A 24,387-nucleotide genomic window follows, 5' to 3' on the forward strand; every position below is an offset into this window, starting at 1 on the left:
TTAATGGATTGTGCAAGAAGAGATATGAATTGATCGGGGGAGAGAAATTTTGGAGAACTAGATGTGATGGAATTCCAGAATGGGATTGTGAAAAAGAAAAAAGACGACGGAAGGAGTATAAATCATGATTGTAGAGGTTTTTCTAGTGTATGAGAGAATGCGCTAGAGGGAGAAGGAGAATGAACAGCAGAGCGAAATTCTATAACTGAGAGTACATAGGTAGAGAGGAAGGAAATAAGATCTTTGGGACTTGAGTAGTTGGCTGCAGTGGAGGACAGCAAATGAAGAAATTGATGACCGAAAGCAGTTTAATGTCTTCTCTTGGCAGGTGGCTTTCTTGAGGAACTAGTTGGAGCTCGACGTTTGTTTGAGGCGGCCTGAAAATGTTAAAACTATCCAAATGTAGTTTTTATTTGTCTTTGCAAGGATCTAGACTTGAATTTGAATAGGGAAGCGAAAATACTTTCAAAGTGGATTACTGTAGTATTGAGCAGCAACTATGAGAAAGTTTTTTTTTAGTTTTTGAATTTTCAAGTTTTTAACTCACTGGTTGGGCAGGCACGGTTGCCTGGACAGTAGGCACATTTGGTTGTGGCGGCTGTGCTAATGCTCTCTCCATTTTCTCCGCAATCGTTTTTTTCTGCTCCTCTGAGTACCAATCCTTGGCCTCTCTGGGGTCAACAGGAATCCTCTCTGGGTTCAATAGACCCTTCACGGTGTCGGAAAGTCGAATCGTCTCAGCACTTGGATTTCCAGCTGGAACTTAGTTTTCAAAGCTACTATATTAAAATAAATAAAGCTACCCTCAATCTTTGCCAACAACTCCTCGGCATAGGCCCACATAACGTTGTAGAATCCTAGATAAAGTTGATTCAGATCGATTCGTTTCAATCTCAATGACTCTTCCTCAATGGCGGTGAGCCTGAAATTTCAATTCATTGTGAGAAGGCATCTCCAAGAAACAAATTTTTGGGACGCGTTGAACATTTTGAAATTGAAAAAAGTTTAACTCACTCAAACTGCCATTGCAAATACTTCTCCATCAGAAAATTTCCGCCAATGACCAGAGAGTCCTCCGGAGTGTAAACAAAGTGGAGATATCCAGAAGGGATCATGGCCGTCTCTCCCTTCTTGATCTCCACTCTTTGGAACTCCGAGAACAACTTTTTTCCAATCCACTCCTTTGGGACATTGACGTCAGTCTCATACTTTTTATAAACTTTCAGATTCTCCGGAGTTGGCCTGGCGACGTAGAATATTTTGCGACCCTGAAACATTAGAAATGCATTTTTGCAAATATGTATTGAACAGGTAGAGAATACAGTCGGCCCGGTTTGAAAAATAAACCGATTTCATACTAAACTATTCGAAGAAAAAGTTTAAATTTATAATTTTTGACTAAATGTTGTTTCATTTGTTTTTAGAAAAAAAAGAATTTGAATGCTAATACGGATAATCCAAGCCAACTTTAAAAATATTCAAATGAGACTTACTTCTACAACATGATAATATACCGATGTTGCACTGAAATCTATGTGAATGTCTGTAAAAGAATCCTGCATAGATAACAGTACAAACTTCTGGTACTGTGGCATCGACCAAATTTTGTTGCCAATATCCTTCAATTTCTCTCGCCGTTCCTTTGTGTTTCTCATTGTGTCCAAAACTTCTTTTTTCTTCTCTTCCAATTGTTTCGTGAGTTTGTCCACAATAGATGAATTCCGGACAAACTTTGGGACAGCGATCTTGTTTTGAAGCCTAGAAAAGTTATCCGTTCAAACTGGTTAGTTTTGAGTTTTGTCATGATAAACAGTATTGTGCAGTAAGACTTTCAGACTATATTTTCCTGTTAAATACAGAATTGCTTCATTTTTGTAGTTGACAACTTTTTGGTACGGACACTCCCTAGAGAGTTATAGTCATTCTAAAAGAACAGCTCACAAATCACTCTATTTTTGATCTGAAATGGGACGATTCGAGGGCGAAATTACTTTGTCGATATGTAACTCTCTAGGGAGGGTACGTGCAAAAAAGCTGTCAACTAAGAAAATTAAGCTTTACCTTTGTTGTGTATTGTTCATACATAATTAACTTTGTGGGACAATCAGTGATACCGTAACACCCACTAAAGTTGGTCATATTCAATTTAAAAAGGCTAAGCTGTATGTCATACTGCACGGTACTGTATAAAACCAGAGAAGGGAAATAAAAAAAATACTTACTTGGTATTTCTAGCCTCAAAACTTAATAGATTAAAGGCCGCTGTCCGGTTTGGCCTATCCGTCTTGAAAGCCGCCACCAAATCATTCATTTCCATGTCGGCAGACTGCTGACTGTATGAGTCTATTATTTTGAGTTTCGTTGCTCCTGCTGAAAATATAAATTTTGAATGTATTTTTGTATCACAATTAATAAAAACTCACGAATGAAACTCCGGACATTAGCCAGCTTCAGCTTCTCCGGGTATTCAAACTCGAGACCATCCTTCGTCTTGAAAAGATGGACACAATTAAATTCCCCTATTTTTTGCTCATAATTGTGTCCATCGTTCCAATATTTAACGCCAACATCTCTGAAAAATGGATTTATACAGAGGAAAAAGTTTTCTGTGTGAACTCTCAAATTTTAAGGATCTTCGAAATATTTACAGTACAATTCCTTGGTTGAATTTAACAAATGTATGACTAGCATTAAATAAACTACAATCAGTCTTGTCACGGGCCAGGCCGGGCCGGGCCAAAATCAAAGTTATTTTCGGTCCGGCCAGTTTTGAATAAAAGTTGGTATTTTTTAATTTCTTCTTGAAAAATTCAAAATTTTACCAAAAGATGAGTATGTGTTGTAATTTAGGGACTTTTACTACGAAATTTCAAAAAAATGGGTACCGATTTTTGACAAGTCTGAATACAATAACCTATTAAATTTTCTAAAATTGAACTTTTTGATTAGAAATACTTTTACAATTACATCCAGAATCATCAAACTTACTTGTTCTCAAATAGATGTTCTCCCGCCACAAACGTTCTCATGAACTCCTTATTGCCTTGTTTGCGGAATTTTGAAATTGCAGCAATGAAGGCCTTCTTACTGGAACAAAAATTTGATTGAAATTGAAAACTGATAAAAACGTACTCATTGAACTGTGGCAGAGGAGGAATTTGTAAAGGAGCACGACGAGTATTATTTGCACGTGGCGGAGCGACATTTCTAAAAACTTCGAATATTAAAAACGAAAATTCGTATTCACTACCGTGGTGGAATGGGGGCGGGGTGACGAGATGGATTAGGAGCGGCGCGACGTTCTCTGCGCTTCGTGGCGGACACATTCTTTTCGGCAGGAGTGAAAGAGACGGTTGTCGAGGAGCTCGAGCTTGGCACGTCTGGTTTTCTAGTGTTTGCAGTTATCTTTCTTGCCAATGCACCACTGGTCTTTGCTGCTTTCGGCTTTGCGGAGGACCTGTAAAGAGCAGAGTTTATTTTGGTATCATAGAAACAGTAGTACAAGAAACAGTTACAGACTTAAAATAGACTTGCAAAATCTCAGGTCGGGCTGGGACGATGAAAAAATTTGCCAGCCCTAATTTGAGAAATGTGCACAATTTTTTCGAAATTTTCATGAAAAAATAGCCAAAAATGACTGTGTTTTTATCGACATTTAAAAGCATAGTCAAAAATTCGACTTTTTGCAAAACAAATTCAAATTGTCAAATTTTTCACAAAATTAATCAAATTAATCACGTGGCGGAGCGACATTTCTAAAAATTTCGAATATTAAAAACGATTATTCGGATTCTCTACCTCATACGTGGAATCGGATTTGGGCGACGGTCTCGTCGCTTTGTGGGGGAGACACTCGTCACAACGGGAGTCTCTGCTGGAGTGGAAGTGCCGGCTGTCGCGGAGCTTGTACTCGGTTCTCCAGAATGCATTTTGCTCGAAGATCCCTTTTTGGTTGATGCACTACTGGTTTTAGTAGTTTCTAACTTTGTTGAAAATCTGTAGAGAAAAGTTACATACCTAAAAATGTTTCACGTCAGAGTAATACAATGTGTTCACAGCTATAAAACCGGTGTACAGGGGATGCAAATTAATCGCCTTGGAATTTTGGATGTAAAATGAATTTTTTTGGATGTAAATAATTTTGTCGTTCAAAAAAAAACATCGAGGAGTATTGTTTTTCAACAGGTCTTTTAGTCCCTGTGTTCTCTAGCAAAGCAAATTTCCGGACTCCGGACAAAAGACGGAGGATCATGTCAACTTGGGAATTTTGTAATATCTCACTAGGAAATATTTTTTCATACTAGAAATAATTGTTATTAATTTTAAGTTTATCTATTTCTAACTATTTCTAAGAGTACTTACTTTGGAGGTTCAGCTGGTGCGGCAGTTTTTCGAACTCGCAGTGAAAACTCCGAGAACATATGCGCGGCGCGAAGTTCCTCTTCTTCTTTATCTTTTTTGGCCTTTTTTGTTGTAACCTTCACTTTTCTGGCAACAGCGGCTGTATCTGCTCCCGGAGCCATGCTAGTGGAAGGACCGGCGATGTCGGTGGCATCGTCACCATTTTCTGCTGTTGTTGTTGTAGCCGCTGGTTCAGAACTAGCAACAAGATCGTGCTCAGAAGTTACGTGGAGTGAAGACGAGTCCTCACCACTGGCCAGTTCCGATTGTTGGCTGAAATTATAGTGATGTGGTTTTTTTCACTGTCGCAAAAATATACTAACGGTTTGCTATAATTTTACGATTGATGGAGCTTGTGTTTCGGGAACATAGCACTAGAAATGTCGTAAAAATTATAAATTTGACTAATGCTTTCGCAACAAAATTTTGCAAAAAACACTTTTGATTTCTGACTGTCATATTTTAATTTGACAAACTTGTAAATTTAAATTTTGTAAATTTAAATTGGGCTAGCTAGAAAACTTGCGCAAAAAACGAGTCAGCTATATAAGCTCACTATAAACATAGCTTTGCGCGACCGGCGAGGCATATCTCTCTCCCGATGCTCGAAAAATTTATAAAAGTGTCAATAATAGCAGTTTTCTCACTCTTTGGTTGCTTGGCTTTCATCTTCTCCGTTGTGCAACATGTCGGCTCTAGTTTCTTGTTTTTCAACTTCGTTGCCGTTAGTGACAGTCTCAATTTCTGTTATTTCTTGAACAGATTCACCAGAAACAGCTTCACCACTTCCTGCCAAGATAAGTGGAGAACTATCGACGTCGAGCATATCGAGCTGCTCAGAAGAATTGCTCGCATTATTTGCCGAATAGAGTGGTGATCTGAAAAATTGTAAATTTTGTCTTGTATCCAAGGATTTTATTGAAAAATATAAAAAAGAAGAGATTTTATCAGTTTTCAACCAAAATCTATCTAACATTATTATTAATGCAAGCGAGATCATTTGACCTGAATCAAACTTCACACAAGAAGCTTTTCGAAAAACAAAAAAAAGTGTCTTTCTCCATGTATATCAGAATTGTACGGCTCCAGTACAGTATCGGTTATGAGGTTATGGACTTTGGCCGTTTTCAGATGAAATCGCCCAACTTTTAGAACGTGTCATCTTAATTCTGATTGCTACATCTAGTAGATTTTAAATGAATCATACAAATCAAAATTACAGCTCTATTTTTATATTTGACAACTTTTTTGTACGAACATTCCCTAGCAAATTACGTATCAACAAGTAATTTCCTCTTCAAATCGACCAATTTCAGTGCAAAATAGAGCGATTTTTGAGCTGTGGTCTCAAAATGGCCATAACTCTTTAGGGAGTGCCCGTACAAAAAAGTTGTCGACTACAAAAATGAAGCCCTACTTGTGATATATGCACTTTCTGGGCAATCGATATTGAGAAACTTTTGGGCAGTGTTGAAAACTATAAAAGTTTGAGGAATTTATCATGATGGTCCACGAATAATTTCCTCGTCAGTATACCGTTACATCACAACCTCTTAAAATTTTTTCCTAAAGTTATCCCCCTTACCTTTCATTGTCATTGCACATGTTTCCTGATGGCACGTTTTTTCCATTCTCTGAGGCATTTTCTCCAGCCAACATTCCATCTCCATTATTCTTGTTTTCTCCGTTAGCCATCATATTGATCTGCTTGACTTCAGCAATTTCCATGAGATTTGCACCTGTGAAAGTGTAAGTATATTTTGTGAATAGTTTTTATCAAAAACTTACGGGTATCAACATTAGCACTGGTTTGATGATCAAAGTCCATTGTGACATCCGAAGGTGTTGATCCAGAATTGCTGAAATTTATGGATTAGTTTTAGATTAAAAGTACTATGTCGCAAACTTACATTCTAACTTGCTCCATGGCGATTGATAAGTGAGACGATTAGTTTCCTGAAAGTTATAAATTTATCATTCAAAAGAAATTGAAGCATTAGAAATAAAATTAAAAGACCTCGAAGAGTTAAAAATAAGATTGTTCTACTATATTCCAGAACATGAGGTTAAAATATGGCAAGCTGATGGAATCCAGATAAAAAGACCCACACCGTTATTCGTCACAAATTATCTGTTATGAGAAGAAATACGCAAAAAATCGTTTTTCAAGATACGAAGGGCAGGGGAAAAAGACAGAGAGGCGGGGAACCGAGTGTTAATGCAAGTAATTTTTGTACAAAAGGATGGATTCATCTTTGTAATCATCTCGCCTAAAGCTGTCCGTGAACAAGTGGGAAATCCCGATGCACGGACACACAGACAAACGCGATGAGAAAACAACTGATAGCAAAGATTCAGACAAAGATACATACAAAAGGATGAATTACTCGTTCTTATCATTTCGTCTGAAGCTGTCAGTGAAGAAATCGGACATCCGGATGCACGGACACACAGACAGACTCTATGAGAAAACAAACGCTAGCGAAGATTCAGACAAAGATACATACAAGAGGATGGATTCCTCGTTCTTATCATCTCGTCTGAAGCTGTCCGTGAAGAAGTGGAACATCCGGATGGACGGACACACAGACAGACTCAATGAGAAAACAATTGATATCATAGATTCAAACAAAGATACATACAAAGAGGACGGATTCCTCGTTCTTATCATCTCGTCAGGGAAGAATTGGGATATCCGGATGTACGGACACGCAGACAGACTCAATAAGAAAACAACTGATAGCAAAAATTCAGATATCCGTTAAGAAATAGGACTTGAAAAAGAATCCCTTTTGTAGAGAAAAAAAGGAGTGTTAAAGGAAGAAACAGTTACCGCATTAAGCTTGAGATTCAAATGTGTGAAGAGTTGAAAGGGAGAAACTAAAGAAGAGAAAAGAGAAAAAAAGACTTTGAAGAAATAGTGTGCCCGCCAGAGAGTAGGTGAGAATGTTCGAAATTCGGAATGTGAAAGTATTTTAAGTAATTATGATGGAGTAGATAGTGATAATCAGATGACAATGTTTTTATTGGGAAAAGTAAGTTTTTTACTTTTATCGAAAATATGGAAGTCGAGCCTTTTGAGAAAACCAAGTTTGACTTTTTCTAGGCGGGAAAAACATAACGTCGAGTTTTAAAAAGAAAAGTAGAGAAAGTACTAAGTAATTGAGATGATCTAATAATTCAGACGTGCTCAGATTGGAAATGAGATATAAAAAGGGAGAAAGAAAGCCGACACTATCATACTATTAGTTATTTCTGTAGAAGGAGGGAAGAGGGGCGAGGAGACCATGTACTTGTAATTCAAATAGTTTTGGAGGGAGTGGGTAAAAGGAAGGGGGGGGGGGGCACTGCGACGCGTGTCGAAGGGAAAAGAAAAATGGAAGAGAATCAGAGAAAAAAAACTGTGAACAAATAGTGTGCCCGCCAAAGAGAAAAATCGTTTGAAAATTTGAATGGGAGAATGCGTTGAGTGATTGGCGTGAAATAGATAGTGATGACTAGTAGTCAAAGTCAGTCCTTCATTCTCGTAGTTGACAACTTTTGTCTGTAAGGTCTAACTGAATGTGAGGAGTTACGATCCCAGCATTTTTGGGATAATAGATTGGAATTGGTGAAAATACATGTCGGCGCAAAAAATTACTCTACGTCTCCCGCCTCCCTCGTTTGTGATAGAGCGCAGTTGTAAAACTGGATGAGCAGCTAATACTGCTCAAGAAAAACAATGCAACAAAAAAAAGAGTAAAAAATGCAATAAATTTTAGGCGGTGAAAGACATATCGGCGAGTTTTAAGAAGAGCGGATAAAGTACAGAGTGATTGTGATGAAAGTACAGAGTGAGGTAGACACTATCACACTATTGGTTATTTCTGTAGAAGGAGGGAAGAGGGGCGAGGTATCATTTACTTGTAATTCAAATAGTTTTGGAGGGAGCGGGCAAAAGGAAGGGGGGGGGGGGTCACTGCGACGCGTGTCGAAGGGAAAAGAAAAATAGAAGAGGATCAGAGAAAAAAAACACTGTGAACAAAAAGTGTGCGCGCCAAAAAGCGCCATCTTTCGAAATTTGGAATGTGAGAGTGCTTTGAGTGATCGTCATGGAGTAGATAGTATTGACTAGGTGATATACTTTTATTTTGTATTCAGAGTCTTTCCTTCATTTTCGAAGCTCTGTGTGAAGAATCTAACTAATGTCAGGAGTAATTTTTTCATCATTTTTGATACAACTGCGCCCCATTGCAAACGACAGGATATCAGCGAGAGACGCAGAGTATTTCTTCGCGCAAACACATGTTTTCACTGTTTTTAACTTTAAAAAAATAATAAAAATAACGCGAAAAATAACTCTTCGTTTCTTGCTGATACTCTTTTGTTAGCGGTGGGGCGCAGTTGTAGGATGAGTAGTAGAGAAAGTACTGAGTTATTGAGATAGATTCAAAATTAAAAGTGCTTTGATTGGAAATGAGATACGAAAGGAAGAGAGGAAGGACACACTATCACACCATTGGTTACTGGTGTAGAAAGAGGAAAAAGGGGCGAGGAGACCATGTACTTCTAATTCAAATAGTTTGGAGGGAGCGGGCAAAAGTAAGGAGGGGGGGCACTGCGACGCGTATCGAAGAGAAAAGAAAAATAGAAGAGAATCAGAGAAAAAAAGACTGTGCACAAATAGTGTGCGCGCCAAAGAGTGAGCCACAATATTTGATATTTTAAACGTGAGAATATTTAGAGTGATTGTCATGAAGTAGATGTAAAGATTAGGTTTATTTTCATAGTTGATAACTTTTGTCTGAAAGGTCTAACTGATGTCAGGAGTTTTTATCTCAGCATTTTTACAATGAACTGCGCCCCATCGGAGACGAGAGAGTATCGGCAAGAGACGCAGAGTATTTTTTGGCGCCGATACATGTTTTCACCGTTTTTGACCTATTATCACTGATGTTCATTCTTTTTCTTGAAAACTATTGTGAAAAACAAAGATAATTGATCCAAATCGGTAAAAATACGAGTCGGCGGAAAAAATAACTCTGCGCTTCTCGCCGATACAATCTTGTTAGCGATGAGGCGCAGTTGTAAGACGGGGTTGGCTGCAAGTGGCTAAAACAAAGTATCTAGTGTAAATATTCAAACCGGTAGGAAAATAAGAGTTACTGTCGAAAAAATAAAGTTTCGACAAGGATTTTCAAAAAACCTTTCGCGGGCTGGAACACGCAAGCGCATGAAGTTCTGGGCGGAGCTTAAACTGCAAGCGGCGCGGTTCTTAATTTGGAAAAAAACAACTGGAATTACAACAGCGCCGCTTAATTAAGCTTGCAGTTTAAGCTCCGCTCAGAACTTCATGCGCTTGCGTGTTCCAGCCCGCGAAATTTTTTTTTGAAAATCCTTGTCGGAACTTTATTTTTTCGACAGTAACAAAAACCATGATGAGAAAAAACAGACTACGTCAGATTTGCTCTGAAATATGTTAAGGCAAAACATACTGAAAGTAAAAATGGTAAAAAAAAGTCAACGGATTCTACAAAAGAACCAGCCGTTCGAAAAAAACAAATTAAACTGTTTTCAGGCGGGAGTAGTAACGAAATACTGAGTTATTGAGATAAACTCATAATTAAAAGTGATTTGATTGGAAATGAGATACGAAAAGGGAGAGAGGATGCAGACATTTTCACACCATTGTTTTTTTATGTAGAAGGAGGGAAGAAGTACGAGGAGACCATGTACTTGTAATTCAAATAGTTTTGGAGGGAACAGAGTAAATAGAAGGAGGGGGAGGGGGAGGGCACTGCGACGCGTGTCGAAGGGAAAAGAATGATAGAAGAGGTTAAGAGAGAAAAAAAATCTGTGAAGAAGTAGCTCCCGCCAAAGAGAAACATTGTTTTGAAAATTTGAATGGGGAATGCGTTGAGTGATTGGCATGAAATAGATAGTGATGCCTAGGTGATATACTTTTGTTGTGTATTCAAAGTCAGTCCTTCATTCTCCTAGTTGACAACTATTGCCTGTAAGGTCTAACTGATGTCAGGAGTTATTTGCCCAGCATTTTTGATACAACTGTGCCCCATCGCAAACAAGAGATTATCGGCAAGAGAGGCAGAGTATTTTTTTGGCGCCGACACATCTTTTCACGGTTTTTATTTAAAAAAAAATAATTAAAAAACGCGAAAATAACTTTGCGTCTCTCGCTGTTACTCTTTTGTTAGCGGTGGGGCGCAGTTGTAAGATGAGTCGTAGAGAAAGTACTGAGTGATTGATATGAACTCATAACTAAAAATGATTTGATTGGAATTGAGAGACAGAAATGGGGAGAGGAAGGAGACACTATCACACCATTGGTTATTTCTGTAGAAAGAGGGAAGAGGTGCGAGGAGACCATGTACTTGTAATTCAAATAGTTTTGGAGGGAGCGGGCAAAAGGAAGAGGGGGGGGGGGGGCACTGCGACGCGTATCGAAGAGAAAAGAAATATAGAAGAGAATCAGAGAAAAAACTGTGAAAAAATAGTGTGGACGCCAAAGTAACATTTCGCTTGGTATTTTGAATTTGTGGATATTGTAAATGATGATAAGGTCGCTTACTTTCATTGCGTATCTAGAGTAAGTTACCGTAAAACCTCTAATAGAGGTTAATCACTGATACTCGGTTGTCTTGTGAGATTTTCAGTAAAAACTAATACACTGTCTTAGAACGTTAATCAGTGGGCGACTATTTAATTATATTCAAAAATTTAAAAATGTTTATTTTGGATTATAAATCACAATTTTGTGTTGAAAACTTTTTGAGATTCAGGTTTTTGTAAACAAACAATCGCGAGATTAGGAAAAAACTATTTTAAAATAGAATATTTCATTTCATTTCTGTAAAGTGTCTGACAAATACATCTGAACTAAATAATTGAAGTTTTCTAATTTCAGACTTTACAAAAATAGGGCCCGACCGAACTTTCTCTCTACCCGGATTCAAAAATGGGTCCTTACCGTAATAACTGTAATAGAAGCGCATGCGCCTCTATTTTGCAACCCTCGTTCGCAAATGCGCCTCTATTACAGTGGCGCTTCTAATAGAAGGTGCGCGTCTATTTTTCAACCTGTTCGTTCGAATATTTTTTCAACTTTTAAGTGAACAATTTTCAACCAAACTAACATTTTCTTGGACAAAATTACACGAAAACCCTTAAATTTGCAGTGCTTTGAGCGAAAAAATTGGGTTTTAGTTGTGTTTTTTTCACGAACTTTGATAAAGAATGACTGAAAACCAGAAAAAAATATTCGAAACGTATTAAGGGGACGCCACTATTATTCAAACCGCTTTTTAAGGTGCGCCTCTATTAAAAGGTGCGCCTCTATTAAAAGGGCGCCTCAAATAAAGGGGTGCTTCTATTACAGTTTTACGGTATTTCAACAAACTTTTTTAAAATTTTACGAAAATTTAGAGTAAAAATTCTTAAATTATCATACATATTCACCTTTTGATTGAATTTCAAACTTTTAATTAAAAAAAATTTTCTTTTAATTCATAAATAATTCATATTCCAACAATTTGAATTTATTCATATTTTTCAAAATTTTTCAAAACGTGGTTAAAAACGATAATAATGTAATTCAAATGAATCCGCAAAAAAAAACCGATAATAATTATATTAGGTGAAAAGAAAGAGATAGTATCTGTGTTTGCAAGTCATTCGGAGGTGTTCCGAATGGGTGGGCCGCAAAAGAGACAATGAGAGAGATTGTGTCCAAGGAAGAGGTCTCAGTGGTCATTAGCAGATGGTCCCTGCTAGACAATAGATTTAGAGGAGATGCAGAGATATTACGTCACCGAGCACGGTCTAGGATTAGGATGGTCTTGGTGTACAAAAGAACCCTTTTGAATGCGTTAGGTTATTCGACGAAGACACACGGTATGGTTTAGTCCGTATGATAGTGTTCACAACTACATGTGCATTTTTCAGCATTACAGTATCATACGGTCAGGAAATCGGGAGAATATTTAAGGTATTAGCAGAAATAGTTTTACTGAAACCCTATAAATTTGGATGTCATATGAATTAAAATATAAATAAGCTCATAGTTCATTTATAATGGAGCTACAGTAACGGTAAAAACTTTTAGTTCTCAATTTTTTGGTTTAATGCCCATCTCCCCTTTTCTAATATACAAAGGGGCGGGGGAGGAGGAAAAGAAGACGGGAGGTAGAGAGAGCGGGAGGTCGGCTGTCAATGCGAGTAATTTATGATACATTTGTTTAGAACGGAATGAGGAGGGGATTAGGAGGGAAAAGTATCGCACGCAATAAATGATTTCGGGAAATATATACTGAACAAAAACAATTTTAAATTTTAACTGACACCCGGCAGTCTGATGAGAAAATTGACGGACGCCAAACTTTTGTCATTTGGAATTTCTGGTGGGAAATGCTATGATACAAGGAATCTACAGTGAGGGAGTCTGATAAAATCAAAGAATTTGGAAGTTTTCCCCTATTGATTTGTTTAACCTGGAAATTGCCAACATTTCGAGAAAGTGGTTTTCAAAAAATAATTTTCTGGTGTTAAACAAGACAATTGTGAAAACAGATTTAACTCCATATTTTGAAAATAGATTTTCAGTTTTAAAGCTAACTCCTTAAAATTTGTCAATTTAGAAAGCTCTAGTTTTACAAAAAAATTATATTTGAAAAAAATATGGAGTAGTATAAAGATATATACTTCCTGAAGAATTTTCACGCATATTTATTATAAAATTAAGAAATTATTATAATAACTTTAGAAAATTTAAAAATAATGAACGCCTACAGAAAACACAAATTGTAGGTTTATAAAATGAGGTGAATAATCCCTTCATCGGTTTTCCGGTGGTGTTCCGGGAGGAAAAGTGCAATGTGTGTTTGCTGACCAGCGTGCGGAAAAAGAGGAGAGAGTGGCCCGAGGAAAGGGGGAAGGGGGAGGGGGGCCGTCTAATTGAGACAGCAGATGTTCCAAAATGCACGATAGGAGGTTTCGGATTAGAATATTCGTTGAGTATAAAGAAAGACCGGAACATGCATTAGATTATTCTTCCGGAACCCACACCGACAAAAAAAAATATTTTGGGTTCAGTTTGATTCATTAGTGGAGCCAAACATAAAAAATTATTCTCTTCTGGAAATCTGAATTTTTTGTCTACAATTGTTTCATTTACAAATAAAAAATATTTCATATAATCATTTACGTAATGGCAAAAAGACAATAGGTGGGCAAAAAAGGAAATGAAATGAATAGATAACAACTAAAACAAATAAATAATCGCACACTAGCTATTCACTATTCACTATCAGTAGATTCTATTTCTCCTGAACTGACCACTACGAAACCTTTTACGCTGTGAGTTTCAGACTATAGATTGCTGTAAAATTCAGAATCGGTTGCATATTTGGATGTTTTCAGTTGAAAATGCCGAACTTTGAGATGGTTTCATGGTATCAGTAATTGTAAAATCAAGTAAAATTTTTATGGATCGTACAGATCTAGAGTAGAACTTCATTTTTGTAGTTGACAACTATTTTGTACGGACACTCCCTAGCAAGTTACGTATCGACAAAGTAATTTCTCCTTCAAATTGACAAATTTCAGATAAACTTAGTGCGATTTTTGAGCTGTCGTCTTAAAATGACCATAAATCTCTAGCGAATGTCCGTACAAGAAAGCTGTCAACTACAATAATGAAGTTCTACTTTCGATCTGAATGATCCATTAAAAACTTTCTTAGTGGAACAACTAGTGATACCGTATCACATTTTCAAAGTTAGACATATTTAACTTTAAACTGCCAAAGTTATCAGAATTATTGACATTTCTGTATACATCAGAAGTTCCAAATTGCTGAAAATTTTCACCTGAAAAAGCTGTGAAAATCTACACAGTTCAAAAAAGTGTTAAGACGCCCTACAAGCATTGTTTTTTTTATACCAGAGCCTAATCTTCTTCACTCGTCTAATACTCTCATTCTGTTTTCATACTTTGCCACGAGGCAGCTGCTCCGCGGAATAAGAGAAAGTCAAGGCACTCAATGATTAATGACCCCTCCCCCCCCTCTCTTCAAATCAAAGGTTTGCATCTTCATCCGATTTCAATTTAACATATTTCTTTATGCAATGATATCGAGGAAGGTCAGTGTACCGGATGTCGCACGTTCTCAAATTTCAATCGTCAAATCAGTAACCGCTAGCAAACTTGTCTCACCAATTAATCAATCTTGTTTATTGTTTAATGAGTGAAAAGATCAGGGTGGAGTTATTTTGGAGATAATGGATTCAGCAGGAATATAAACGAGCGCTGTGAAATTTTGAAGCAGTTTTTGGGAGAACGACATCAAGATCAAAGAAGAATTATTGGACACATACTATTCCATAAACGTGGATGTATCCAGAAGAAATATTTTTCAACTAATTTAAAGGAAATGATTGTATATCGTGATAGAACGATACTAAAATGCTTTGCAATCAAGTTCAGACAATTTGTCTAGGTTTTAACCTTTTTAGAAAAATAGTGATTTTGGTCAAAATGTGTTTTGAGTGTTTCGAGTGATACTTTTGAAAAATTGCTATTACACTGCTCGACATAAGTATACAGCCACTTCATTTTTCAAATTTTTTTCATAAATGAGAAAGTCTTCTATGGAATCTCAAATGCGGAAAAATACTGCTCTGGAGGCATAAAATTATGCGATAGAACAAATTAGATCCCTCTCTATACTTTTCGAAAAAAATTGATTTTTTGTGAAAAACAGCTTTTTTCGACGCGACATAAGTATACAGCCAGTTCCTGAAAAATGGCGTAGAAGTTCAAAGCTGTTTCAAATTACCAATAATCATATTTACAGTCCAATAGTGACTGTTTTGATGCACTTTTTGACACTTTAAGTTAAGAAATTAAAAAAATTTTGAGCACAACATAGAGAAAAATGCAAAAAAGCTTGTAACGCATTTAAGAATCTATTATCACAATGATATTTTTTGTTAGCAATAAGAAAATTACAGGATTTATCTGGAATTATGTTTTGAGCCTGTTATAAGAACTTCTATCACTCGATGAAATAGTTATTTGTGGTCTTTTATTACTAATTCTTTGTTTTTCATGTATGTTTTCTCACTTTCGTTAAAAAATAACAATCGGAGGTGAGATCGCGGTTGGTCCAGTATAATTTTATAACTTTAAAGTTCTTCATGAGCATTTATTACACATCTTACCGGGATAAAACTGGCTTACTTGATGTCTGGAGAAGCGTCAGTGAAAGAAACTAGCTGCCAACAAATACAGATAAACGACAAGATAAGTATGAGCAAAAAAAGAGTCTTGAAAGGTTAAAACATTACTGTAATTCAAGAAAGCTATGGCGTAGTAGGTGCTTTAAACCTAAAGACCCATAAAAATTTTGTTATTCGGTTGTTTAACCCAGTGACTCCGTTTTCAAATTTACATCCCAACTTTCTTAACAAAAATGTCATCCCTGGTCTCAAGTAAGCAAGTTTTATCCCGATAAGATGTGTAATAAATGTTCATGAAGAACCCTAAAATTGTAAAATTATACTGGACCAACCGGGATCTCACCTCCGATTGTTATTTTTTAACGATAGTGAGAAAACATACATGAAAAACAAAGAATTAGCAATAAAAGACCACAAATCCCTATTTCATCGAGTGATAGAAGTTCTTCAAACAGGTTCAAAACATAATTCCAGATAAATCCTGTAGTTTTCTTATTGCTAACAAAAATGTCAGGGTGATAATAAATTCATAAATGCGTTACAAGCTTTTTTGCATTTTTCTCCATGTTGTGCTCAAAATTTTTTTAATTTCTTAACTTGAAGTGTCAAAAAGTGCATCAAAACAGTCACTATTGGACTGTAAATATGATTATTGGTAATTTGAAACAGCTTTGAACTTCTACGCCATTTTTCAGGTACTGGCTGTATACTTATGTCGCGTCGAAAAAAGCTGTTTTTCACAAAAAATAATTTTTTTCGAAAAGTATAGAGAGGGATCTAATTTTTTCTATTGCACAATTTTGTGCCTTCGGAGCAGTGTTTTTCTGCATTTGAGATTCCGCAGAAGATTTCCTCATTTATGAAAAAAAATTGAAAAACGAAGTGGCTGTATACTTATGTCGAGCAGTGTATTTTATTAAATCTTCAAATAATTGATTACCAGAAACATGATTGACATTTCTGGCAAGGTTGAAAATTGTACGTGTCACTAGAACCGAACAAAAAAAAATACAATTTGAATTCCAACACAAACAAATACACGTACAAAACAAAAAAAATTGAAAAAAAAATGGAAACCGTTAATATTGGAAGTCTTGAAAATGCTCATTTTTGCACTGAGAAGCAACCCAAACGCGAATAACTTTTTTCACGAGATCGTTTTGCAAAAACAGAATACATATTTGAAATCAAAAAAAATTTCGGTTCTAGTGATATATCTCGACCCCTAACTCCGTCTCAACTCGGGATCCTTCCCTAGTGAGATACACATCCTGGAACTCTGAAACAGTAAGTATTCTGACAAGGGAAGTCTCTGGAGGCGCCACTTTCAACCGACCTATAAAATAGGTTGTAGGTATTTTCGACAACTAGGAGTCCATTTCAAAACCTGCTAAATGTCTTCAATCCGATTTTCTTCAGTTTTTCGGAATTAATTTTTCACGAAAAACTGTTTTCACTGGGTAACAGCGATGAACCTCGCGAAAACGCGCTCCGTTGATACGAGAGCCGCGTCGCCTCGAACGGAATAAGCCGCGACGCGGCGGACGGCGCTGGGCGCTATGAAAAATCTGCTTTTTCCACTGAAAACATAATAGAAACGTGTCTGTTTTGAAGAAAAAGTCAAAATCAACTAGAATTACATTTTCCTGTTTCAGAAAACACAATTTTGAATATACAGACTTTGAAAAATGCGAGAAAGACAAAGAATTTTTAGGACATTTCAGACACGGAAAACTATGAGAATACTAATAACTGGTGACGTTTACAACAAAAAACTTTCGAACAACATCAATTTTATTAAAATAATAAAACAAAAACAAAGCAAAACTAGAGAAATAATGAAAAATTTGCACTGAATTTCGAAGAAGCGTCTTTGAGGTGAAGTCGAGCCGAAGATTCACAATTTCAGCTGCTGTCAAGACGTAGAAGTAGAAACCTTAAAGTTTTATTCATGAATCTACGGGAAAACTGTCTAAACGGAAAAAATACGTGGAAAAAATAACCTGAAATGTTCGCCTTGACTTGTACATTGATTTTGTCCATTTTTCGCTGCATTAGTTGACTGAAAAATATTGTTTCGGTTCTGTAATAATATTTCGAACGAAAAACAAAGTATATGTACGAATAGTCGGTTTTAAACAAGAAAATGAAGAAAATTTATATTTTTTTGACGAAAAAACGAGCTTCGCGGCTTATCACTTGAAGGGAGCCGCGACGCGCACGCAACGCATCTCTCTCGGTGTCGATTTACGAAATTGAATTTGAGGTTCATCGCTGTTACCCAGTGTGTTTTGAATAATCAAATTATACTTTTTATGTTGTTTTCAAATTCCGGGGTTGAAAATAAATGAAATTTAACGAAAATACTTGAAAACAACATACAAAGTATAATGTAATCATTTAAAACAGTTTTTTCGTAAAAAATAATTGCGAAGTACAAAAGAAAATCGGATTTTCTAGGGTGTCTTTTTCTTTTTTCTCGCCCAATGAAATGAATTTCTGGTGGTACGGAAAGATGAAAAGGGGTAAGATGACGGAACTGAATATCCGGGGGTAATATTGTAAGCTGAATCGAATGGCAGAGACAGATTTTTCATAACTTTTTTAGTTTAATCAGGAGAACAAATCGAGGGGTGGCCTATTCTTTTTGCTCGCTCTATAGCAGAAAAATACCATCTTAACAATGGTTTTTCGAAAATTCTTTTGTATTTGAGATAATTTTGATATCTGAAGTTTCCTCAAGTATATGTTAAAAAATTTTCTTCAAAAGTTTATTTGACAAATCGTAGTAAAATGATTGGAATTAATGGCATTGAGCATGAATTTGGTGTAATAATCAATAAAACGTTCATGCATGTCTTAAATAGCGAAAAACTACCTATATTTTGAACGAGTTTCTGCAAGTGAAAAAGGAAACGTGGGAATAACTGGGTTTGACGGAATTATGAATGATGAGAGAAAGGAATTACACAAGAGACTTTGATAACTAAATAGATAATCTCATCAGGATAGTGAACACATAAAAGAAAAACGAAGTAAAAGAAAGAAGATCGAAAAGCGATAAAACACAGTATTTGAAGAGCAATGAACTCTATGCACGTACGCGCAATTTGCGTGTAATCCTCAAAGTACCATACAGAGCATGGGGAGTCAACTGGAGAATCATTTCCAGGTAGTCATGGGGTTTCGCAGCAATATTGAGACCACACATGTTGCCGTGGTGTTGAACTGCAAGACCTGTGACGTTTCTCATATGTCTGACAAAATCCTGAAGCTGGAAGTCGAATGGAACTTCCACTTTGAAGACTGGCAGATCTGATGTTTCCTGCCGGAGAATCTGAAAACATTAACATAGAAAAAACATAAGATTGTCTAGGCGAAAACTTACGTTCAACCAGTTCTCAGCAGTTGCAATTGACATCGTCAAATGTTCTCGCTGGAACTTCATATCCAAGATTTCAACTCCAGTCAAATTCTCTAATTTAAAATTGGCTGGTCGCAGAGAATGAGTGAAGATTGTTACTCGTTTTGCACGCTGACACTGTTCCAATCCAGTCACTAAGTTGATATGCGATCCGCAGTCGATTCCTGGACAATTCATGTCATTCAAGACCAATGACTCCAGAACTCCAGATTGGAAACTAGACAAAATTGTTTCTTGACCTGCTGAACAGTGCATGGTGAGGTTCACGGATTTTGCTTCGATTTGAGGGACAAGCAAGCCCAACTTCTCAATTATCTTCTGTTCGAATCCTGTTGTTGAAAATACTTCGAACTTCTCCAGTTGCGCTTTAGGATTTCGGAGAACGGTCTCAACGTCACTAAGGATCAAATCCAGCTGGTTGGCATTCTGGAGCATCTTCGATCGTCTTCCCACGTGCGTGACCTTGCATGTTGTTGTTGGTCGTCCACCGGGTTGAACCACGTTCTCGTAATGTACTTGTATCCCATCTAACGTCATTATTGATCGGTTTTGGTTACACTGTACTTCGATGTATTTCACTTCCGGCTTCCAACTTTTGACTTCATCCTGGAGAGCACGGTTGACTTTGGAGAGGTTGACTCTGCAACGATAATAATACGTGTTCATATTTTTCTTAATCTAAATGTTATAAATCGGGTTATAACGCTATTACTCACCGGTCCACGTAACCGAGGAATGGCGCAACTTTTGGTAGGAAGTCTGCGGGGAGTTCCATCAACGTTCGAATCGACGTGTCGTTGCTGAAATAAAATTTTGAATATACAAGGTTTTGTATCCACTTCAAATTCTACAGTAATGACCATAATTCCAACAACACGCTGTTTTTAGTTGAATATGTCTACAGGTGGCGCAGAATTACCCGCAAAAATGTTTTACAAGGCGATTGACGCAATTCCAGTACGCGTATTAATTAAATTTTTGTTCATTTTTAAAGTATGGAAAAAAAGTTTTTTGGAAAACTCTCACTCCATCATGAGATACAAGAATTAAGCGTGAAATCCGAGTCCACAGATTACCTGCGTGCAACCATCGACGCCTACCCCAGACGCCTTCGTGCTGTCATTGAAAAAAGAGGAGGTCGGATGGAACAAGTTCAACTGATAATTGTTGTTATGATCATGAATAAACTTTTTGTTGATTCCCATGGTTTTCTGACTTTTACTTTTTTAGATATAGCACTTATAGCTTGTGCGGGTAATTCTGCGCTACCCTGTAACTTTGAAAGGGTCTCTTGGTATTTCCGTTTGATGCAGAACATGTTTTCGGTATAGACTCTACAAATGAAAACTAGAATTTCCTCTTTGTTGTTGCTCAATTTTTTGTACGAGCACTCTCTATCAATTTGCAGTCAATTAAAGTAAACCGGCTAAAAATTTCTCTACTTTAGACTGATTTTAAATATGTTGTGGCCACCTCTTCCGTTTGATTAGAGAAAAAAAAAATTCGTCGGCCTATAGTTTGTAGAAAGTGTTCGTACAAAAATAAATGACCAACCACAGAAATGAAAATCTACTTTTCATCTGTTTAGTCCATAAAAATGTTTTCTGTGGGTCAATCAGGAATACCGAAACATCCTCATTTTGGATTAAAATTATTTTATTTCAAACTTACGTTTCCGGGTTAGCGTTGACTGGGTCCATCGTGTGGGATTTTTGTGTTTTCTGAAAATCATAAAATTATTATCAAAATAAAATTGAAGCATGAATAATTAAAAGATTTCGAAACGTTTAAAAAAAAGTACTGGGGATAAAAAATACGGCAAAGCTGACAGAATCAAGATTATGAGAAACACACACACACACACACTCTCTACATCACTCCACGCGCGAGTTGAGGGTAACGGCCGCTCATCGATGCGCTGCCCTTGACCGCTACGCGTGACCGCTACGCGTGACCGCTCTGCGTGACCGCTACGCGTGATGGCTCGCGGCTGAGGGGTGAGATAGTGTGTGTCCGCCGTTTGACGGAGCGCGTTCACGGACACATTGGAAGAAATAAAGGTGATTATTATTATAATTATTTGTATTTTCCTGATACCAGGAAATTGGAAAAAGATGAATATTATTAATTAGTGAACAGATTGGAATAAGGAAAAAGTTGACAACAAAAACCTTTTTATTTTTTAAAAATTTCCGATGTTTTTTGGAAAACTTTCTTATAACTGATTTATGTTAGGTTTCAAAGGATTTTGAGGAACATGCTTTAAAAAAAGGTTAATTCTGAGAAAAGATACCAAATCCCCGTTTTGAAACATTTCTGGCAAAATCTTCGCATTCATTTGCAACTTCTCTGATTTTCCAAAAAAATCGGAGAAAATTTTGGATATCCGATTTTCCAAATATGTTTCTCCAACGAGGCCTGCTTGACACACTGTGCAATAAAACGGATTGTGCATTCACTTTCATTCATTCAATCATTTTAAATATTATTTTAACTGTTTTTGATTGAAAAAAACTTCATTTTTTGAATTTTCACCTGTACGCTGTCATTTAATTTGTAGTTTGTAAGGTTCACCCAGAAAAAATGAAAAAGTCTTCAAATTTAGATTTGAATCATATGCTCCGCTTCCAGAATAGTTTGTCGTTAAATTTGAAGACAATAAGCACCGAAAATTACTGTTTCACAGCTGTGCAAGGCTTAAGGGACACAACAAAAATATTTGAATATCTCCGAGTCCCGTTCAATGGCCGTCGCGGTTCATATGGCAAAATACGACAAGTATATATTCTTGGCTTTCTTTTTTGGCACCAACTGTTGTGCGACAGAGCGCGTTTCCGCGACGTCGCTCTACTGTACCGTTTTTTGACAAAAAATGTAGTTTGTCGTATCTGAGGCAGATCCCTACTCCTTATTTTTTATTTTATTCAGGGAGTATTCGCTCGCTGCTTTATTGGTTCTTTAATAATCCGTTTCAACACGTTTCAGAATAAATCACTTCTTGAATGCAATTTTTCATAAGTTTAACCAAATTTTACTAATTAATGTTTAATCAACAATCCCATTCACATTTATCCCAGCATTCGGAATGAATATATTTTCCATTTCAAAATTGTAGAATTTTAACAAATGGAGAGAACTGGATTAATCCCTTGGCGAGAGTTACAGCCAGGTGCATGGCAGCTGCAGGACTTTCGACACTTTTATACTTTTGCACTACTTTGGAGATTTCGACTGAATAAACCTCTCTAAATTCAACTCAGTAATCCATACACTACTGCATATCAAATTACTGAAAGAATATTCCGCGAATTAAACGAACCACAGAGCACAAATTTCCCATATTTGAAGTACAGAAAGGTATAATTAAGATAGCGCAATGCGTGTGAGAGAGTGTTTTGAAAATTCAAAGTGCGAACTTATGTACTCGTATAGTTGATAAAGTTTAGGAAAAATGTGAAATAGAAAGACCAAACGTGTGGACCCATATAACTTATACAGACAAAAAGTGGAATTGAACGGAACAAGGCTGAAAACTGAAAACGGCCGAACATGAAACAAATTTCGAAAAAAACTACCAATTTTCCACACGATACAATTGAGTGGATTAAAAAAAGAAACTCGAGAGTGTTCTTTGTCTTTCGTTTATCCATTAATTCATTCTTCATACTATTTCAACTGTTTTTAATAAAAATTGTAAAATTTTATATGTTCAGTAAGTTTTTGAAACCGTTCGCGCCAAACGTAAATGGGACTTTTGAATTTTCAATTTCCGATTACTCCACAACTTCATCAAGTATACATAAACTCACGCATTAACTTCCTTTCCACATATCAAACCCCTTCGCCCGCCCTCTCCCTTACTCTGTCTTTTTCCTATTTCAACTTTGGGGAACTAGAGTTCTGCGTCTCCTTCTCCCTGCGTAATATATTCCTGGTAATCTGAGGAGACACGAAGGTGAGTAAAAGGGTGAAATTCAAACATGTAGTATAGAAGACTCCGCCCTTCTATGGAAAATGTATATAAACCCCGTCGTGAGAGTCAAAATTTATATCGACTGAGGCCACTATATGAGATGAGGCCGGTATACCTTATTTTCTTTGAATTCTAGTATTCTTATTCTATTGTTTTAAATTGCGTTTGGTCGGAGTGGACATATCTTCGTCGCTGCTGCAAATTATGAAAAAGTGAGTAATGACCGGGAGGAGGGTGTCTGGTTAAAAAGTTCCTTGTGAAATAATTAGTTCATGTGGTTTGCTAATTCTTTCCCATTGAAAACTTTCTAGGCCATGGAGAACCTGCTTTCCAGAATGAACACCTTTCCATGGAAGATGACAGCCGATCAATTTATTGAACACGCCAAAAAACTAATGGAAGAAAATGAAAATGGTATGTTTCAATTTGCAGAAATTCATATTATTATTATTATTATTTTACAGCCAAAAAAGCTGATTCTGCTTCTTCGTCTCAAACGAACTCGATTCCATCCTTGCCACCAGTTCCGCTGAACTCTCCAATCGTTGAGTACTCGTCCGTGCTAGGACCACTTCAATGCTCAACTTCATCGTACCCAGGAGTTCCGATGAATTCTCCAATTGCTGCGCTACCATCAATTCCGACGCCTTCTATCAACTATTCACTTCTTCTGGAAGCAATGGAGTACTGCAACACCCGTCCGATCTACCTAGACCAGCTAATTAGTAAGTTTAGATTTCGAACAACCGTTGATGGCATTTCTATTTCAAAAGACTTTGGGTGTCTCTTCAATCCACAGATGCCCCAAATACTTCAACACGTTTCAAAGCCTCGGAACGCTCCCTCCCTTTTTGTTGACTGGTACGTCACGGCAGGAAAAGGAGATTGCCATGAAGCGGGTATGTTTTTTTGAGAAAGAAGTATTTAGTCTAAAAATGTAGTTCAACCTATTTTCAGTTCACCAATGGAGACAAGGAAAACGAGAGAAGCATGGAATTCTCCAGGCAGAATGGACGTTGCGGTACAAGATTCTCCAAGTGGAGCAAGATGATCAAGTCAAATAAGGATATATTTCGAATTTTTTAAAAGCATTTAGTTGTAATCATCTTCCCTGTTTGAAAAATAAATGTCTGTACGAAAAAAAAATGTCTTGAGATCTCTTTTTACTAGTGACTGAGAGCGGCAGTAAGAGAGTCCAGCGTTTGGCTCTCTCCCCCAACGTTTTGCTTTTTTGTATGATTTTGGAAGAAAATGTCATCACTATGAGTTAGAATTGGGGGTTTCAAGTTTTTTCAGTCCAGATAAAAGAAACGTCTCAAGAAAATGAAATTTTTGAGTTCCATGGTGAAAAGAGC

The 24,387-nt window shown here is 36.8% G+C and overlaps 3 protein-coding genes across 3 annotated transcripts; 1 reads left to right on the forward strand and 2 right to left on the reverse strand.

Annotated features, from left to right (window-relative positions):
* Positions 1-308: 308 nt before the first annotated feature.
* On the reverse strand, positions 309-6,328 carry GCK72_022424 (uncharacterized protein; the record flags this gene model as incomplete). The annotated part of the gene is made up of 16 exons (XM_053734816.1): positions 309-377; positions 548-756; positions 804-922; positions 1,015-1,268; positions 1,494-1,758; positions 2,223-2,370; positions 2,424-2,572; positions 2,989-3,087; positions 3,133-3,207; positions 3,251-3,457; positions 3,799-3,996; positions 4,363-4,674; positions 5,049-5,279; positions 5,987-6,140; positions 6,190-6,260; positions 6,312-6,328. 16 exons carry the CDS (start codon positions 6,326-6,328, stop codon positions 309-311), a joined length of 2,577 nt encoding a protein of 858 aa, XP_053578382.1.
* Positions 6,329-18,726: 12,398 nt separating this feature from the next.
* On the reverse strand, positions 18,727-19,834 carry GCK72_022425 (uncharacterized protein; the record flags this gene model as incomplete). The annotated part of the gene is made up of 3 exons (XM_003096658.2): positions 18,727-18,972; positions 19,024-19,699; positions 19,776-19,834. The coding sequence occupies 3 exons, from the start codon at positions 19,832-19,834 to the stop codon at positions 18,727-18,729; spliced, it is 981 nt and encodes a 326-aa protein (XP_003096706.2).
* A 3,512-nt stretch (positions 19,835-23,346) lies between these two features.
* Positions 23,347-24,096, forward strand: GCK72_022426 (uncharacterized protein; the record flags this gene model as incomplete). Its single annotated transcript, XM_003096687.2, has 3 exons — positions 23,347-23,446; positions 23,497-23,757; positions 23,990-24,096. 3 exons carry the CDS (start codon positions 23,347-23,349, stop codon positions 24,094-24,096), a joined length of 468 nt encoding a protein of 155 aa, XP_003096735.2.
* Between the last annotated feature and the right edge of the window lie 291 nt (positions 24,097-24,387).

This window comes from Caenorhabditis remanei, chromosome X, assembly GCF_010183535.1.
Source record: "Caenorhabditis remanei strain PX506 chromosome X, whole genome shotgun sequence".
Classification (NCBI taxonomy): Eukaryota; Metazoa; Nematoda; class Chromadorea; order Rhabditida; family Rhabditidae; genus Caenorhabditis; species Caenorhabditis remanei.